General features: G+C 43.2%; 1 protein-coding gene across 1 annotated transcript in view; it reads right to left on the bottom strand.

The window, feature by feature from the left end:
• Positions 1-4,881: 4,881 nt before the first annotated feature.
• The window catches only part of LOC113166321 (zinc finger protein 469), a 54,849-nt gene continuing 43,468 nt past the window's right edge, over positions 4,882-16,262 (bottom strand). Inside the window, exon 3 of the mRNA XM_026366395.1 lies at positions 4,882-15,057. Coding sequence (XP_026222180.1) covers positions 4,980-14,870 — 9,891 coding nt within the window. The 5' untranslated portion in view covers positions 14,871-15,057 and the 3' untranslated portion in view covers positions 4,882-4,979. The remainder of the gene's footprint in view (positions 15,058-16,262) is intronic.

Genomic DNA, 16,262 nt, shown 5'->3' with positions numbered 1-16,262 from the left:
CGCAAAACATTTGATCATCCATTGAGCCGCTTTGATATTCCCCCGTTGACTCTCAACAATACATCAGTGGATTTCTAACTGCATGAGATGCAGTCGCTGAGAGCGACATAAAAAAGTGTTTCAACAGGCCGTCACTGATGTTTTCCCAGGTGATTAACAAATGTCCTTTAGAGTTTTTTTCTCATACGTAAAAAATGACCTGCTCAGTGGATCAAGGTTTAGATATTTTATGGAATTTAAAACAATGCCAGTCATGGAGGGATGTAGATTCAGATCAGTATTAAACCTAAATAGTTTGTAGCACAGTACAAGCAGTGTGTTCTGTTAATATTGATTGTAATGGAAAACACACATATAGAAAATATAATATTGTTTTCAGATTCCTAGATATTTATGGTGGGTTTACATTTAAAATGTTAGTTTTCAGCTAGGAAGTCTATATCTAAACTGTTTAATGCAATATAAAGCTAGTTGGCTTCATCCAATTTGTATAAACAATAATTCAAAATGTGAGCATCTAGGTGTATTCTGTAAACAAATTACAGTGAATGGGGAGAGATTTCTTGACATCTCATGACGTAGCCTCGTGACAGCTCTTTGACAGCTCATGTTCAAGGATCGCAATCCTCGACTTGCTGTTCACGACTGTTACTGACACAAAGAATCAACACGTAACATCCCGACGAGCATACGTTCATGAACGTAAAACTCCCTCCAGCTGGAGACGCGTTGATACAGCGAGTGGAGGGGATAGACAGATAGAGTAGGTCAGTAATTCACTGACAGTTACGCTTGCTTTTATTTTCAGCTGTCATCAATGAGTCCAAAAATATGGTCTCTGTAGATGCTGCCAAACCAGTATTCCCACCAAATTAATTAGAGAAGTTATTTCAACAACACTGCGGTTCTGTTTTCTCCACACTTCCTCTGAATGTCTGCCACGGTCTCTCAAGATGGTGTTAGAACAAACACATGGATTGATGGTTGTTTATTATGTTTACAGAAAGCACCAGTATGTTCATAACACCCATTATGCTTAAAAACAGGGTTGTGTGATTGGGACTATGAATGTATTTATGAGACACTCTAATCACGCTTTAGTGACTTATGATCCACTATGTATATGTAGCTTTCTGTATTACGCAGGTGCACATATGTGCAGATATATCATTTGTAATAAAGGAGGCATTTTGCCATGTGTGCAGATATATTTCTAACGTGCGTTTGTTGTTGCACATTACTTTTCTTTTAGTACAAATTTAAGTTAATTTACCTTTAATTTTATTCTACAGTAGCTTCAGTCCACATTTCATAAAATAATGTCTTTTCTGTCTTCCCTCTTTTGTTATTGCCCTTTTCTCAGGTCCAGTATTAATTCAGTGGCTGATGTGAGAACGCCACTCCTCGTCGTGTTTACCCCTGTGTACTATGGCTTTTTATTCCTATGTGATGCTGAAAAATGTTCGTGTAGGAATTGAAGCCATTATACACATGGTGAGAGAGCAACGTGACAGAAGCATGACTGAAGAGAGAGCCCCTAACTGCGTACTTGACAGGGACTAACATATGGTTGGATAAATGTAACAGTCTTCTGTTGAACGTTTCCCTGTAGTAAAGATACATTTATGCTCATCTTTCAAATGATGAGTGAGCCGAGTGAGCACTGATCTGAAGACAAAAAAATGAAGTCAGACTTTGTTGTGTGTGCACCTGTTTTTGCCTCCAGGCACAAGCAGCTTTCACTGTTTCCAGTGTTTGATGCATGTGGTGACAGCTGCAGTCCGCAGGGATGGAAGTTGGAACATTTGCTAAACATGTCATGAACAAAGGAAGAAAAGAGCAAGGAGAGACCAATACAGATCTTTAATAATCAACTATAAAAGAGGCACTTAGTGAACCACTTTACAACTTGCAAGAGGCACTGCACTTTCCTTTCTTCTCACTCTGATTCCTTTTGCACATTATTAAAATAAAACTTTTGACATGACGCATTACACAAAACAATAATCTACCTACAATATTATACAAAGTAAGATACATACAGTATAAACAAGATAAAGCACCTTTGTTGTCCTTGTAAATACTATTCATAATTAAACAGTTGGAGTTACAGACATAGATGGTTGAGTTGTGATTTGTGTGTGGTGTTATCAGTGCATGGGAAAAACTCCGAATACAGGTCTTAGGACTGTGGTGTCCTTGTACGCGCCTGAGTTTATACATTGGAAGCTTTCCTAATTTAGTGTTCTATCAGTCTACATATGAACTACTTGGATGGTTTACACAGTATCTTAATAAACTACAGAAAATCAGTAACAACAGTTAGGATGAATGTACCGTGACTGCTACAGAACTCATGTTCTTGTCAGAGGACATTGGCATTCACATTACAAATGAAACACAACGTAGCACCAGGTAATGTTTATACAAAAGGCTAATATGATGAATGTCAACGCAGTACAGTAAAGTTAAAAAATAATACACAATTTATATGTTGGAAGCATGTACAAAAGGTGCACAGTTATATCATTGGTCCTTGGTAGAAAGACTTAAACTGATAAAATCATGTCATGAATGCAAAACAAACATGCATTTCTCAGAAGAACATATTTTACTGTGTTTTCAAGTATTCTCTCTTTCTCTCCTTTATGTAAAATGCAATATCATATCTGAAACAGATAATATCCAACAATGGAAAAATAGAAGAAAGTCCAATGATTTTCCCTAATAGCATATTGATTTTTGTCCCGTAATTAACGTTTGCCATTTGTCCTCACATTTGTGTAATAAAAACACACATACAAAGAAGACATAAAGTGACTATGTAAGTATTTAAAGATAGAATTTCACAGAAAAGAGCTGTGCAATCTCATTCACCGTAATGAATTATTAAACAAACATTTATATCTGAAATTTACAGTCTCTTATTCACAGATCCCTCAGTCCCCATTCAGTTAATAGATTCTGATGTGTCCTTCCTTAAAGGAATCTTAAAGCTAGTGAGTTTTTGGCCAAACAGCTGGCTTAGGAGGTGGTTCTGGGACTCTGCTGTCCGGTAGGAATGGCTCTCCATTGACCTTACCCCCATCTTTGGTCTAGATTTATTCAAAGAATTGTTCATTGGGACTGAAGACACTTTAGAAATAGGGGGATGCAAAGGCCGCCCCAGAGGTCCCTTTTTGACTTTATAATCCCCATTTAGAGGGGCAACAATCTCAGCTTTCCTTGGAGTACAGCTATCTAGCAAACTTCTTTTCGACTGCAAACCCAAGTTTGAAGTCTTGCATTTGGTAACTATCTTGTTGCTCACAGCGTCATCCCGTACAGAAGACAGCACAGGGTAGTCGTTAGGTCCATCCGACTTTCTTTGCAGAGAGGGATTTGCACACTTGCTCGGGCGAAACTTCTTCTTAGCCCTAGAGTCAAAGTTCTCTTGTGTGGCTGGAGGGGAAACCCTTTGCAGGCTGTGGGGGGATTTCATTTCCTTCCTCTTCTTCTGTGGTCTCAGGGATTCTTTGTCCTCGTTTGAAACTGCATCATTGAGGGAAACCTTCGAATGGAGAACTGGTGTTACTTCAGTAGTCTTAGTGCTGCTCGATGTCGTGCTGCTTTTCGGGCTATCGGTTATTTTGGCTGTGGCGACTTTATCTCTCACCAGGCCGCTGACCTGCTCAGTGCAGTGAGATAAAATTTGCTGTTTGCTGTCATTGTCAGCATCTTTTGACGTATGATGCCACTGCTCATCATCCATCTGCTGGTCTGTAACATCTGTCGCTAAATCATGTCTTGCTGACTCAGGTGACTTTGAAATGATTTGACTCTCTCTTAAGCTGACAAAAGAGTCGTCAGTAGGTGGAAGCGGGTCTGTTTTCTCCTCGGTCTCGACTGTGTCACCTTCACCAGAGCATTCCACAGCTTTAATAATCTCCTCCCCTACACTACTACTCTCTCTAGATGTTGACCTTGAGCTTGTCTCTGCCCTAATGCAAACTGACTCATTCTCCTCTTTCACGTCACATGGTTCAATAATTGATTTTACATTGCCCTCTTTATCAGGATTAGGTGAAGGAGCTGGGTCAATTTCCTCTTTCTTGGGTGTAGCGGCCTCAGATGAGCCTATATGAATACATTTCTCCAACTCTACAAGTAGCTCAGAATAGTCCTCAGCCACGTCCTCAGTCTTCACATTTGTACTGTTTGTTTCGCTGTGGTATTCATTTGTGATGGTTTGTGTGGAGTCATCTGCCACGGACACGGAGGGTTTTGAAGACTGCGTTTCAGCGTTTTGATTTAAGTGCAGTGAGCTTACACTGGCAATGCCACTGTCTGAGCTATTTTCTTGCAGACTGTCAGAGTACGTTCTCCTTTTCTTACTCGCAGGCGAATCACTTTCATCCTCTCTGGACGCAGATGCTTTGACAGGTCTGAGAACACCTCGGAACTTGAAAATTTTGTTCCCCCCTGACAGGTGCTTTTCCATGTGACGATCAAACTGTTCCTTCTTGGAGAAGGTGTAGTTACAGGTGCTGCAGATAAAGGACTTTTTAATCACATGCATGACATCAGCGCACAGCTCACAGGTGTAAAGGGTGGTGTGTTTTGAATCTAGCTCCTCAACCTCCTCATGTGCTCTCTTTAGGTGCTCTTTCAGTGCCTGGGCCTCCTGGTAAGAAACAGGGCATTTGTGACACAGGAAAATCTTTTCCAAGTTGTGAACCACTAAATGCCTCTGGAGTTTGAAGGGTTTGGGAAATTGTTTACCACAGTGGTGGCAATCTCTTGAAGGGTCTTTGCAGTTGGGATGCATCTCTACACTTTTAGGTGTTTCTGTTTTGTGGAGGACCTCAAGCGGAGTTAATGTGCACTGCTTCCCACCTGCACCACTACTGTTTTTAGTTTTGTACATTTTTGGCTCAGCCAGCTCAGAGGTTTTCCCCTCTCCCACGGTGCTGTCTGCAGCAACACCTTTTTCCTGCTCTTTAGTGGCTTTGCTGGACTCTCTGTTGGCTTTGCTCGGGCGGTGCTGCATGATGGAGGTGATGAAGTTCTTCACAGCTGTCTCCTGCATGAAGCAACCCTGGGATGTCTAACATAGAACCTTGAGTCTGACCCCTCCGGGCAAACTGAGTGGCGTGCTCACGTAAATGTTCATTGTACATCCACACATCTGATATCTCCTTCAGACACATGCCGCAGGTCCAGATACCTGTCTTGTTTTTTGCGTGTTTCTCCCTTAGATGGTCTCTCAGTTGTTCCCTGGAACTGAATTTGCGCTGGACACACATGTAGCAGGTTGGAGGTGGAGACGGGTTATGGGACAACTTGTGAAAGTTCAGCTCACCGAGGGTGAGGAACCAAGTGAAGCACACCTTACACTTGTACTGCTTATCTTTGACCTTTATCCCAGCATCTTGTCGCTTCCTGCCTCGCCGCTCTGTTACAGGTTTGGTCTTTTCATCATCCCTGTTCTCCACATTAACAGCTATGATAGGAGCAGCCAATGAGATTTCTTTACTCGAATCAAAAAACTGAATCTCAGGAAGCTGAAATGTGGTGTTGATGTTTTGGATGTCAATACTGTGGAACGTTGGGACATTCTCTGTGACACATGGCTCCACAGAGTATGGGGCAGCAGACAAGGGCACAGAGCATGGAGTGGTCGGCACTTCTGGATTGGAGGTGCCAGTGTCAGAGGTCACTCTTGAGCCCGTATCAAAGCAACTAAAATCACTGGAGCCACTCCATTCAATTGGGGATTTATCGATGGTGCTCTCAAGTGGATTTATGAGATTGCTGTCGAGTTCTTTGATGTCCTCATTAACATCCTCCGGACTGATCTCACTTTGTTTAATATCTGCCAGTGGCTTGGCATCAGCGTTCACTGTGCCGTTGTGGCACATATTCAACATGATGGCATCAGGAATAGATATCGTCTTGTATTCACAGTGGTTAGCTTGATCGTCAGTGAATGTCTGCGCTGCTTGGTTTTCCATGTACTGATCTTTATTTTGCATAAAACACTCTGAAGAAGGGTAATCCTGAGTCACACTTAAGTCATGTGAAAGCTTATGTCTTTTGTTTCTTTTGCTGTACACCCTCGGGCACTTTTTCCTTTTTGCCTCTTCATCTCTGGGGAACAGTTGCGAGAATGTGGTGTCGTCGTCAAGTATGGCCTTCAGATCGGGACTTATGTCGGGAGGACTGAGAGGAGAAGAACTCAAACAGGAGAGGGGATGTAGCCGGTCTGAAGGGCCACTGGTTTTCTCACATTTTATTTCAACTGCCACTTTTCTAAGAATCTCCTGGGCAAGGCTCTCGTCTGATCCCTTGTGTTCGTGCATCTCTTCCACAGCATACAGAGTCCTCCTGGCATCATCACACTCTCTGATTATATCTTTGTCTTCAGATATAGCACTCTCTACGTTATTATCTGTGGATACTTGCTCATTTGGCATCTCTGTCATTTCCTCCATATCAGTAATTTGACTTAGCTCCACGGTTTCATTAAACGCATTTGTCTCCATTGTTGGAGGTTGAGATTCGTTGTCAAAGCCAGAGTCTGAAGTCAGAGTGTGAGGGAATTCCTCTGTTCCAGTAACATTTCTGTCATTGATTTTCATCTGGTCCTCTGGAGATTTGTGATGTCCTTGTAGTACGCTGCTTTTGAATTCAGGAGTTATGGCTTGAAGTATGTCTGTTTTTAATATATTCAGAATCTCATCAGAGAAAGGGTCGGGTTTTATGTTTACCTCACTGTTTTTGTTCTTTCTAGCTTTGTTGTTCTTCTTTGCTTTCGTTGGCAGTGGAGGGTTTTGATGGCCTATTTCATCCACTGCCACTACACTTGTCTCAGTTGCCATTTCCTCCAGGATTGACTCTGTCTCTGCTGCTTTAGATATGAGAGCGTTACTTGTCTCCGGCAGCCCATTTATTTTTGTTGGGTAACAGGTCTGTGAATCATCTTTATATTCTTTCTCTGTAGTTTGGGATGCTTCATAAATAAGCATAGTCCCCTGATTGTTTGATGTGTTCTGCGGGCCAATGTGCTTTTCAGCTCTGACCAAATGTTTCATGGCCTTATGTCTCTTTAACCCTGGCACAGTCCTGAAACACATGAAACAGATTTCACAGAGCACTTTTCCCTGTTGAATGTTGCTCTGTGTCCTTTGTTGTGATATTTGGTTAGCTACTGAAAACTGGCCAGTCTCTATTGTTGGTTGCTTCTCTGATGAGTCTGACGCAAGAGGCATTTTATCATTTTCACAGATGATGAGTAGCTTAGGAGTGGGCGGACCATCTGAAATGTCTTTTTTGAGAAGTGTACTATTCTTAGCCAAAGCCTTGTGAGAATCTAAATTTACTGATTCAACATTTCCCTGCAGGTCAGCATGAATATGCAAATGCTTAACAGGTTGAAATGGATCATGGCAAATCTCCAGGTCTTTCTTTACATTGCCAGCTAATGAATTTGTGCTTTTAATTTCAGCCGGGAGACCCAAAGAAAAACATGTGAATTTCATGCTTTGCTGCAGGACCAGTGGTTCATCTGTTAAGTTTACCTGAACTACATGGTCTGAATTCAGTGACATTGTCTCTGTTTTGTTAAAAATCAGCGTAGGGCTAATGCTCAGATCACATGGTTCACAGTCCTCTCTGGAGCTCTGCTTGATGTCTGAATTCTCTTCAGGTTTGCTGGTTGGTGAAATTGGTACGTAGTCGTATTGATTCACTTGTGGATGTTCATCTGAGATGCTGTTGTAGTTGAGAGGGCTAAGCTTGAAATCGTACATTGGATTGCTCTTTTTGAGGCCCTCTGATACCTCTGGTGGTTCTGCTGTGCTGCCCACAGGATGTGGAGAGTGATTGCTGATTTCAGAGCTGGGGATTTTACACTCTGTGATCCCCATGTCCAGGTGAGATGGACTTATTAAAGAATAATCCATCTCAGCTGTTGTGCTCAATTGTTCATTGCTTTTTACAGCCTCGTTGACACTTTGGCTGTCATCTTTGTTTGGGGGGGACTTCACATTTTGAACTGAGCTTTGATCAACAGACATAATATTGCATTGGTGTTGTGACTGACATGAATTCTCTTCGCTGTCCAATTTCTGCGTGGGTGTTTGAGGAGAGGCTGATAAAAGACCACTGGTTGGTGGGGCAGTGTTTAGAAAAAGGCTGTGACTTTGTTCTGCCCCTTTATTACATTGAGAGTTTTCGTGACTTGCCATGAAATCAACAGGAAGTTGTTCTTTGATGTCCTTGACATTTAAAAATTCTTCTTGTTTGTCAATGGTGTCAAAGGCAAGACCTGTTTGTGACTTCACAGTGACATTCAGTGAAGTAACTTTGCAGGAATCACTATCAATAATCCCATCAGACTGTGAAAGAATCAACAAATTGCTCTGCCTGTCTGTGGACTGTGTCACATGGAAGGGTGAGCAGTGATGGGTATTCTCCGTGTGGGGCTCCACTAGTATTGGACTGCATGGCTTGTCTGTGGTGACTATCTCTACTGACAAATCCGTCGCTGGACTTGCAGTGTAAAACTTGGCGGGGCTGCAATTTCTAATGGGAGAAAGCCCAATTACATGATCTCGTTCTGCCATTTCGGCCTCTCCAATCAATTTGTTCTCCACTTTCAAATCACCAGCATGTGATGAACCAGTGTCTCGAGGATCCTCGTCGTTATCAGTGGTTTCCTCATGCAGCATTGTTTTCATCACATTCATCATTTTCTCACCAATGTCTAGGGGAGGGTCAGGTAACGCTGGGGAGGATGAGTGACTGCCAGGTTGACCAGTGATTCCCTTCACTGTCTCTGCTTCCTCAGAGCCGTCTGCAATCAAAAGTTCTTGGCCGTCACTGTTGTTTTTAAACAACTGATTGAGATTGTCTTCTGCATTACTGTTCCCACAAGGCTCCTCAACCACATATGGTTGAAGTGTCATCACACTTGAGCAGTGTGCAGGTGAAATCAAATTATTGTTTTCAACAATATCCCCCTTTGGTGTGAGGGCGGTAGCAGCTTGGCTATCACTGTTTTCTGAGGGTTCACTTAAGTGAGATGAAATTGGCTGGTTTCCATGCACTGTGGGGTCAGTGCTGTTGGAGAACGATGACTGTGACTCATTCGAAATGAGTGCAATATCATCCTTCCGCTCATTGATATTTGGAGGTGATAATATATTCTCCTTCCTGGTAATTGCTTCCTTTTCACTATGATCTTCTCTCTCAACTGCATCGGCTGCCTGACATTCAATTTCTTGATGTTGTTGACTCATGAAAGAGGTGACATTCACCTCCTTGGGTTCTGGTATAATGGGTTCTTTTTTGAATATGGAGTCTGAAATCACTTCCAGGCTTTTCATGAGATTTTCTGTATATCTCTTCTGTTCTAAAATATCTTCTTTTGTTTCTACTGGAGCTCCCTTTTGAGCATTTTTGTCTTCTGACTTTTGATTATGGAGGTGTGAGTGTTCAAGATGGGAAGCAGTGGTAATCAAGTTTGGTCCTTCATCCTCTTTTTCAGTAAAATGCTCGAGTGCCCCGGGTTCATTGTGAGTTGGCGTATGGGGACTGTGGTGTCCGCTCATTAGCTCAAACTGGAATGGACTGGACCATGAGAGTCCGGGTTCAGTGAAAGGCTCTGAAGATATTGAGGACACTGGCACATCTATTGACACTGGCACAGGGCAACTCACACCCAGACCGGTGCCTCCACTCACTGACTCATCAGTCAGACGTAAAGGTGAAAATTTGCTCATTTGCAGCGGCTTGGGGGAATCCTGAGCTAGTAACGGTGGGCTTTCCAACTTAGTTGTCTGCAGCTGATTCTCAAGCTCATTCACTATTCTCTTTATCTCTAGCTCATCCTCTGATGCACAGCCGTTGAGATTTGCATTGTAGTCAATTATTTTTTCTGGCAGAGACAAAGGAACATGAGTATAATCTGGTTTCTTCTCAGTTGATTTCTCAGAGCTTTCTTTGTACTGAGAGATCTCATCTGGTAGTACCGGGCTAACTATAAGGTTCCAGTCTCTTTGTTCCAGAAAGGGAGAGAACGACGGCACAAACTCTTCCTTTTTGTCAGCTGTGTTCCCTATTGAATGGAAACCCTCTTTCTGGATCGGCATATCTGAGTAAATGCCACTGTCAAATCCTGTGAGGTCACCAAACATTGATGAAGTGTCAAATGAAAGTGGGGATTTCATAAGACCCTGTTCCTGGTCCAGAGAGTAGGGCATGAGGTGGAGCGTATCTTTTTGTATCAACGGGCCTTGGCTATCAGATGGAGAAAGGCACACCTCATCCATCAAAGTGGCGCAAAGAGATGCAGGCTTGTGTGTGTCTAGGTCATTGACTAAAGTAATAGCCTCTTTCACCATGCACACACTGTCACTCTGTTTGTCAAATGTGGTGCTGGCTGAGAGCTCTGGCTGCTTGACTTGGGGCCCCTCTTTTTGTTGGCTCTTCGGGCTTCTGTCAATATTGAAATCAGTTTCTTTGTTGATGGCAGAGGAGTGTGAATCAAACTGCAGTGGCTTGTTATCTCTACTGCTACACTGTGTTGGTTCTTTTGGACACAGACTGTTGGTTCTCTGCAGGGTGTTTCTGTCTGAACAGACTGTTGTACTGGTTTCTTTTCTGTGAGACACCAGCTTCTCTCTTGATTTTGTATGAGAGCTTCTGCTTTTTTCCAAGTTTCTCACTGTGACTTTTGTTTTTTGTGAGATTGACACCGGATCAGTAACTTCTGGATGTGAAAGGTACTTCTTTGCATCCTCAGTACTGTCTTTGTCATCATAAAGAGTGGCTTTGTCAGTATTATACTTCTTGACAGATTTAGTGAATGTTAGTGCTAGTGTGCTGGACTCTTTACATAGCTTCTGCGGGGAGGACCTTTCATAGTTTTTCTGCTCGGGAGACTCTTTCTTTATGATATCTGTTTTTTTCTCACAGTCTGAGTCAGTGCGGTCAGTGCTTTTGGGGCTGTTGATACTATCACTCGAAACACTCACACATGTACTGAGTTCACTGCTTGTGGACGACCTGCTACCCCTCCTTCGCAGTCTCTGGTGAGAACCATGTTTCTCAGGCGAGAGAGAAACTTCTTCACTTTTTTTCACCTCAAAACACTCCTTTGACTCATGTCTCCACGCTGCCTGATCCCTCTCACTCCTTGCTCGCCATTTGCACTCTTTAGTGTAGGTGTATTTACACCGACTGCTTTGATTTAGTCGGCCTTGGCTCGCAATCTTCACAGGCTCACATTCATCATCTGAGTCTGAGACATAGTCATACTCCACAAATGCAGGGTTCTGGACAGTGGGAGGCAGTCTCTCCATCACCAAGGAAAACTGGAGGTTTTTGGTACCTTTAACATGGAGCTTATGGAGCTTATTTTTCTGTTGAACTATTTTGTGAATAAGTTCTTTGCTCCAGGTGCCTCCTCCTGTGTTTTTCCTCTTGCTCTCTTTCACCGCTGTTCTTGAGGTGGGTGATGTAGAGGTCTGTGAGGGCGGTGACCCTCGAAGTGCAGAGCTGTCCTGAAAGCTTTTAACACCACAACGCTCAGAAAACTTGCTGGATAAGAGAAACCTTTGTGTACTTGTGTTTTCTTCCTCACTCTTGCACAGTTTTCTTGCCTCTTTCACTTTGCTGTCTTGTTCCCTCATCTTCTCCCTTGAGGCATTTCTTGAATTTTTATGAGAGAATTCTTTTTTTATGTTAATTTTTTCATCTTGTTCCAAATTTAGAGATATTTTCTCAAGTTTGCTTTCTGTGTACTGTTTATCTGTCTCAGGGCTCTCCAGATCAGACTTATAAAAATACTTTCCCTGTGTGAAAGACCTGTCATCATCTGCTGCTTGTTTATTTTTGCTCTCAAAGACCAGAGATTCTTTGGTTTTCTGACACTGTTTGTTTGATGTTGCTTTGACAGTAGTGAGGTCATCATCAGCAAATGCATCAATAAAGCTGCTGTCTATTTCGGCATTGTCTGATTGATAGCCCAGTCCATTCAAGGCCTCTGTGATTAGGCTGTCTAATTTGGCATCCTCCATTTCCAACTCAGGGAGGTTCCCAGAGTGAGGGAACAAGTTGAGTTTCATGGGATCATCCTTGGTGTCTCCTTTTGTTTCACTATCAGATATCAGCTCGCCATTTTTATTGAGGCCCAGCAGAGACAGGTGTAGGTCAGATGGGCACCTCAACATTGAAACAGTTGATGCCGGTGACACTGCTTTTGCGGGTTCTGCGTGGAACTTTCTGTTGTCCTCCATTTTTGATATGTCTTTGAGGTCATTTTGTGCAAATGTGTGTTGAGTACAGTATTGTTTATGGCCTAGAAATGAAGCCACGTTATGGAAATTCTGATCACACTGTTTGCATGTCAGAAGCACATCTAACTGGTCAAGATTTGCTGTGGCTAATGAGTTGGCTAACAGCTCATGTGCAGAGTATGGTGGTGGAGGCTGGTGATGCTCCACCCCAAAACTGTCCATGTAACCTTTGTTTCCCTCCATAGTTGTCTTTGGATGTGTGTTGTTTTGTAGGTAGCTCATCATGTCATCTTTGGCTCTGTCTGGGACATAAGGATGGTTTTGTGAAGCATCAGATTGAAACTGGTGAGGGTGAGAGCTAAGGTGATCTGAAGGTAACTGAGTTTTCGGTTGGTGCTGGTGATAAAATGTGTGAGGGGGTGCTGACTTGGACATTTGACTGTCCTCTGAACTGATGTTAACAGGACTGGTGGATGCTGGGGAGAGGGAAGAGCAGGTACTGCTAGATGCAGGGTTATGAACTGGGGAGGGCAAAGGGGATTCATAAGGTGACACCATCATAAGTCCCATAGGTGAGACTTGTAATGGTGGATAGCTGTAGTTCCTTGATGCAGCTGAAAGAGACTGGTTCAGTCCGAAGTACACTGCCTTATTTTTGGACTCACACACTTGCGCGTGGCTCATCTCTACTTTAAAAGTTGAGACTGTATTACTGTTGTGTTTAACAGTCTCCTGTCTTTGGTTTGAAAATCCATCACCAGTTCTGCTGTTCTGAAATGAACTGAGGTTTTTCAGCGAGCTATGTTTATGTGACTTACTATCATCTTGCCAGTCAGAGGGGGAAACCATGTAAGCTAATTTTTGATTGCTTGCTTGCCTAGATAACTCTATTCTGCTTTGGTTCAGCGTGGCAGAGTTTGGTCGTATCTGCTGCCAGGGCATTCGGCTATTTTTAGATGAATTTGGCCTGAGGTCAAGTGCTGACTGAGTCTGGACCTGAAACCTGTCATTCATGTCAGTATACTGAATTGCATTTTGATCAGCTGGTGAATACGTCTTACTAGAGCCCTCCCAGGACCGTGGTAACCTGTTAGGAACTTTGGTATTAATATTTTTATCAAAAGGCATTGAGCCAGTGTGAATGTTAGTGACTGGTGGGCTGTTAAATGTTTTGCTGGAAAAGTGCCTTTGGGAGCCTGCACCTTGTGACATGCTTCTAGCGTGGTGCACACTTCCTTGTATAAGTGTTCTTTGGTTGGCGTCTGTGTCTTTGGGGTGACAGTTTCTCTTACTCCCCGAAGTTATGGCTGCATCCCTGCTGTCTGCCTGTCCATTAGGGTCTGTGCTTTCAGGCAGAGCAGTCTTCCCCTGCTCTGACTGCTGTGAGATGGAGCCAGAGCTGTCACTGCTGGTTGAGTCCTCACTCAGGTTCCTGGGACACTGGATGGCAGATGCTACCCCTTGAATAAACTGCGACTGTGGGGGGTGAGGATAAGCACTTTCATCCTCTGACCGCTGCTCATTACTGAACTGAGTGTTGTTCTGAGCAATGTTCTGTCCTTCCCCAGGTGCAAAGGAGAAAGAGTTGTGGGTCACGTGAACAGAGCTTAGGTTAGAGTCTGTAAAATCTTGGGATTGTGTGTTCTGTTCACAGGGAAAAGAGTCAGAGGTGGATTCTTCCAGAAAATATCCATATTGAAATGGACCAGGCACAAATGCTTTATTGGCTTCTGAAAGAGAAGTGGATTTTTGCGATGAAACTCCATAATTAGCACCATTAAAAGTCCTTTCAGGAGATGGCCATGCATTACAGCCACTCAGCTGAAAATCAGCCAGAATCAGCTGGCTGCCAGGTTGTGTACTGTTGTTCTCCATCGAAGTGGGCTGCTGCTGCTGCGGCAGGGGTGGATGTGGGTGGGATGATGTTCCACTTGAAGAACCCAGTGCCTGTGAGGTATAACTTGGGGAGGTAATGTTAGAGGAGGCCTCCTGGAAGCAGCGGCTATAGTTGAACTCTCCTTGTTGGAGTTCAGCCTCTCTCTCTGGTATACTGGGAACGTGGAATCTGTAGCTGCCCGAGACTGGGCCACGACTGGTCTCCAACGTCTTGGGTGGTGCAACCTTCTGCTGTGGGTATGCAATACCAATTGTGGGGTTGGAGCGTGAATTTGTAATGCTAAGTCTGTACAGCTGTTGTGGGTTGCCACGCTCTGTCTTTCCTGCCCGTTTCCCCTTCTCACGGCTGCGTCCCTTTCCACTTGGGGACTGGGGGCTGCCTTTGCCACTTGACCAAGTCCTCTCAGTGGTAAATTTTGATCTGTTCTGCAGTGATTTGAAGTCAATCTTTCCTGCCTGCTGTGGGCGAATGACAGCCTCACGCTGCTGAGGGCAGTCCCTTTCCTTCTCTAGTTTTTCAACTTTGGCCCCTCTGCTGGTGGCTCTGGACTCAGTGCCGGTGCTTGAAAAGTGTTCTGAAGACTCCTTTGTGGTTTTGTCACTCTGCTGTTCCAGCGCCGTCCCCTCATCCTGCAGTTTGGACTCAGCGTCCAGCTCTTTGACAGCATGCATTCGCTGAGTCTCTCCTGCCATGGTGCACAATGCGTGTTGTGAAAGCCTGGTCCTCAGAAATGCTATCTGGGAGACAGGGGCATTGTCTTCTGGGTTTTATGAATCAATAAATATCCAGTGGCAGGAACTGCAGGGACAGGGCTGCTCGCTGCAGGCTCATCTCTTCACTCTCATTGTGAACCACCAATCTGGCACTAGCAAAGCAGACCTGAAAGCAAGAAAATAGCAGATCAGATAGCAGTCATGACATGACTTTTCCTGTGTAACTAAGTAATAACAACAATAATAATAACTTTTCAAATAAAATCTGGCAGTCTAATTTAAACAAATAAAACTTTAAACACCATTCATAATGAATCATGTATTGTTTTTAAATGAAGGTAGTTATTAGTATGGAAAATAGAAATGTACATTTAAAAAAATACATGGAATAAATATGCCTCTCTCTTAAAAAAGGTAGGGTTAGTGCAGATAATACATTTTTAAATAATATTTTTTGCCAGCAGAGAGCAGTATTGCAGCATACTCAGTGGTACTGTCACTGCACATATATGATCAACAGGGAATTTCAAAATATTTCCAAACTCATACTTCAAGTGATGGAGATACTACTAACACTTTTAAACTTTATTCTTTGGAGCAACAAAAATACATTTCAAACAATACACTTTCATCTGGATGTTGAATTCTTGCTTTACACCAGCAAATTGACGACTGTCACAATCAAAATCCTCAACATAATCACACACAAGTTTGGAGTTGAGATGGTGAAGTTCACTACAGTACTGAGGATGAGAAAAATACAGTACATGGATCCAGAAAGCAGTGCCAGTAAATGAATCACAGGTTCCTCCAGAGCAGGGACACAATGCCACAGTGTTCTATTGCTGCAGAGGGCTGCAGGTTTAGATCATGGAGGAATATCAGGGATTAGTCAGTGAGCCATTAGACAGTGAGAACTATGGGCAAGCTGACATTTGTTGCCTTTCCTCAGGCATCCCAGACACTTCTCAGGCCCCAGTTTACTTTGGCCTTCAACTGCCTCTCCCTCTTTTGAGGTCAGACCAAATGAAACTTGGAGTTACATGTAGAACCAAAAAATCTAGGCTTGGTAACCAAACTTCCAATCCCGACTTCTTGTCTGTTACCTTGGCTATTACCAACACAAATGTTTGGGGGTGGCCTGTGGTTGAAGAGATGATCATTTTGCCAAAAGATTTGAGTTCAAGCCTCAACTTTGGCTACCATCTACCCTGCTGAAGTGCCCTTTAGCAAGGCACACTTGCAGTTTTAGGGTTGTTGTGGTTTCCTTAGGAGGACCTTAACCTATGATGGCAGAAAGAACCGGTAAAGGTAAAAATTGAACAATTAAACTTGAATATTTATGTATGAAAACATGGCATAGGAGCACTA

This window comes from Anabas testudineus, chromosome 6 (assembly GCF_900324465.2).
Source record: "Anabas testudineus chromosome 6, fAnaTes1.2, whole genome shotgun sequence".
NCBI classification, from domain to species: Eukaryota; Metazoa; Chordata; class Actinopteri; order Anabantiformes; family Anabantidae; genus Anabas; species Anabas testudineus.
Note: the sequence above shows the minus strand (reverse complement) of the source record. Positions and strands in the feature narration are given on the sequence as shown.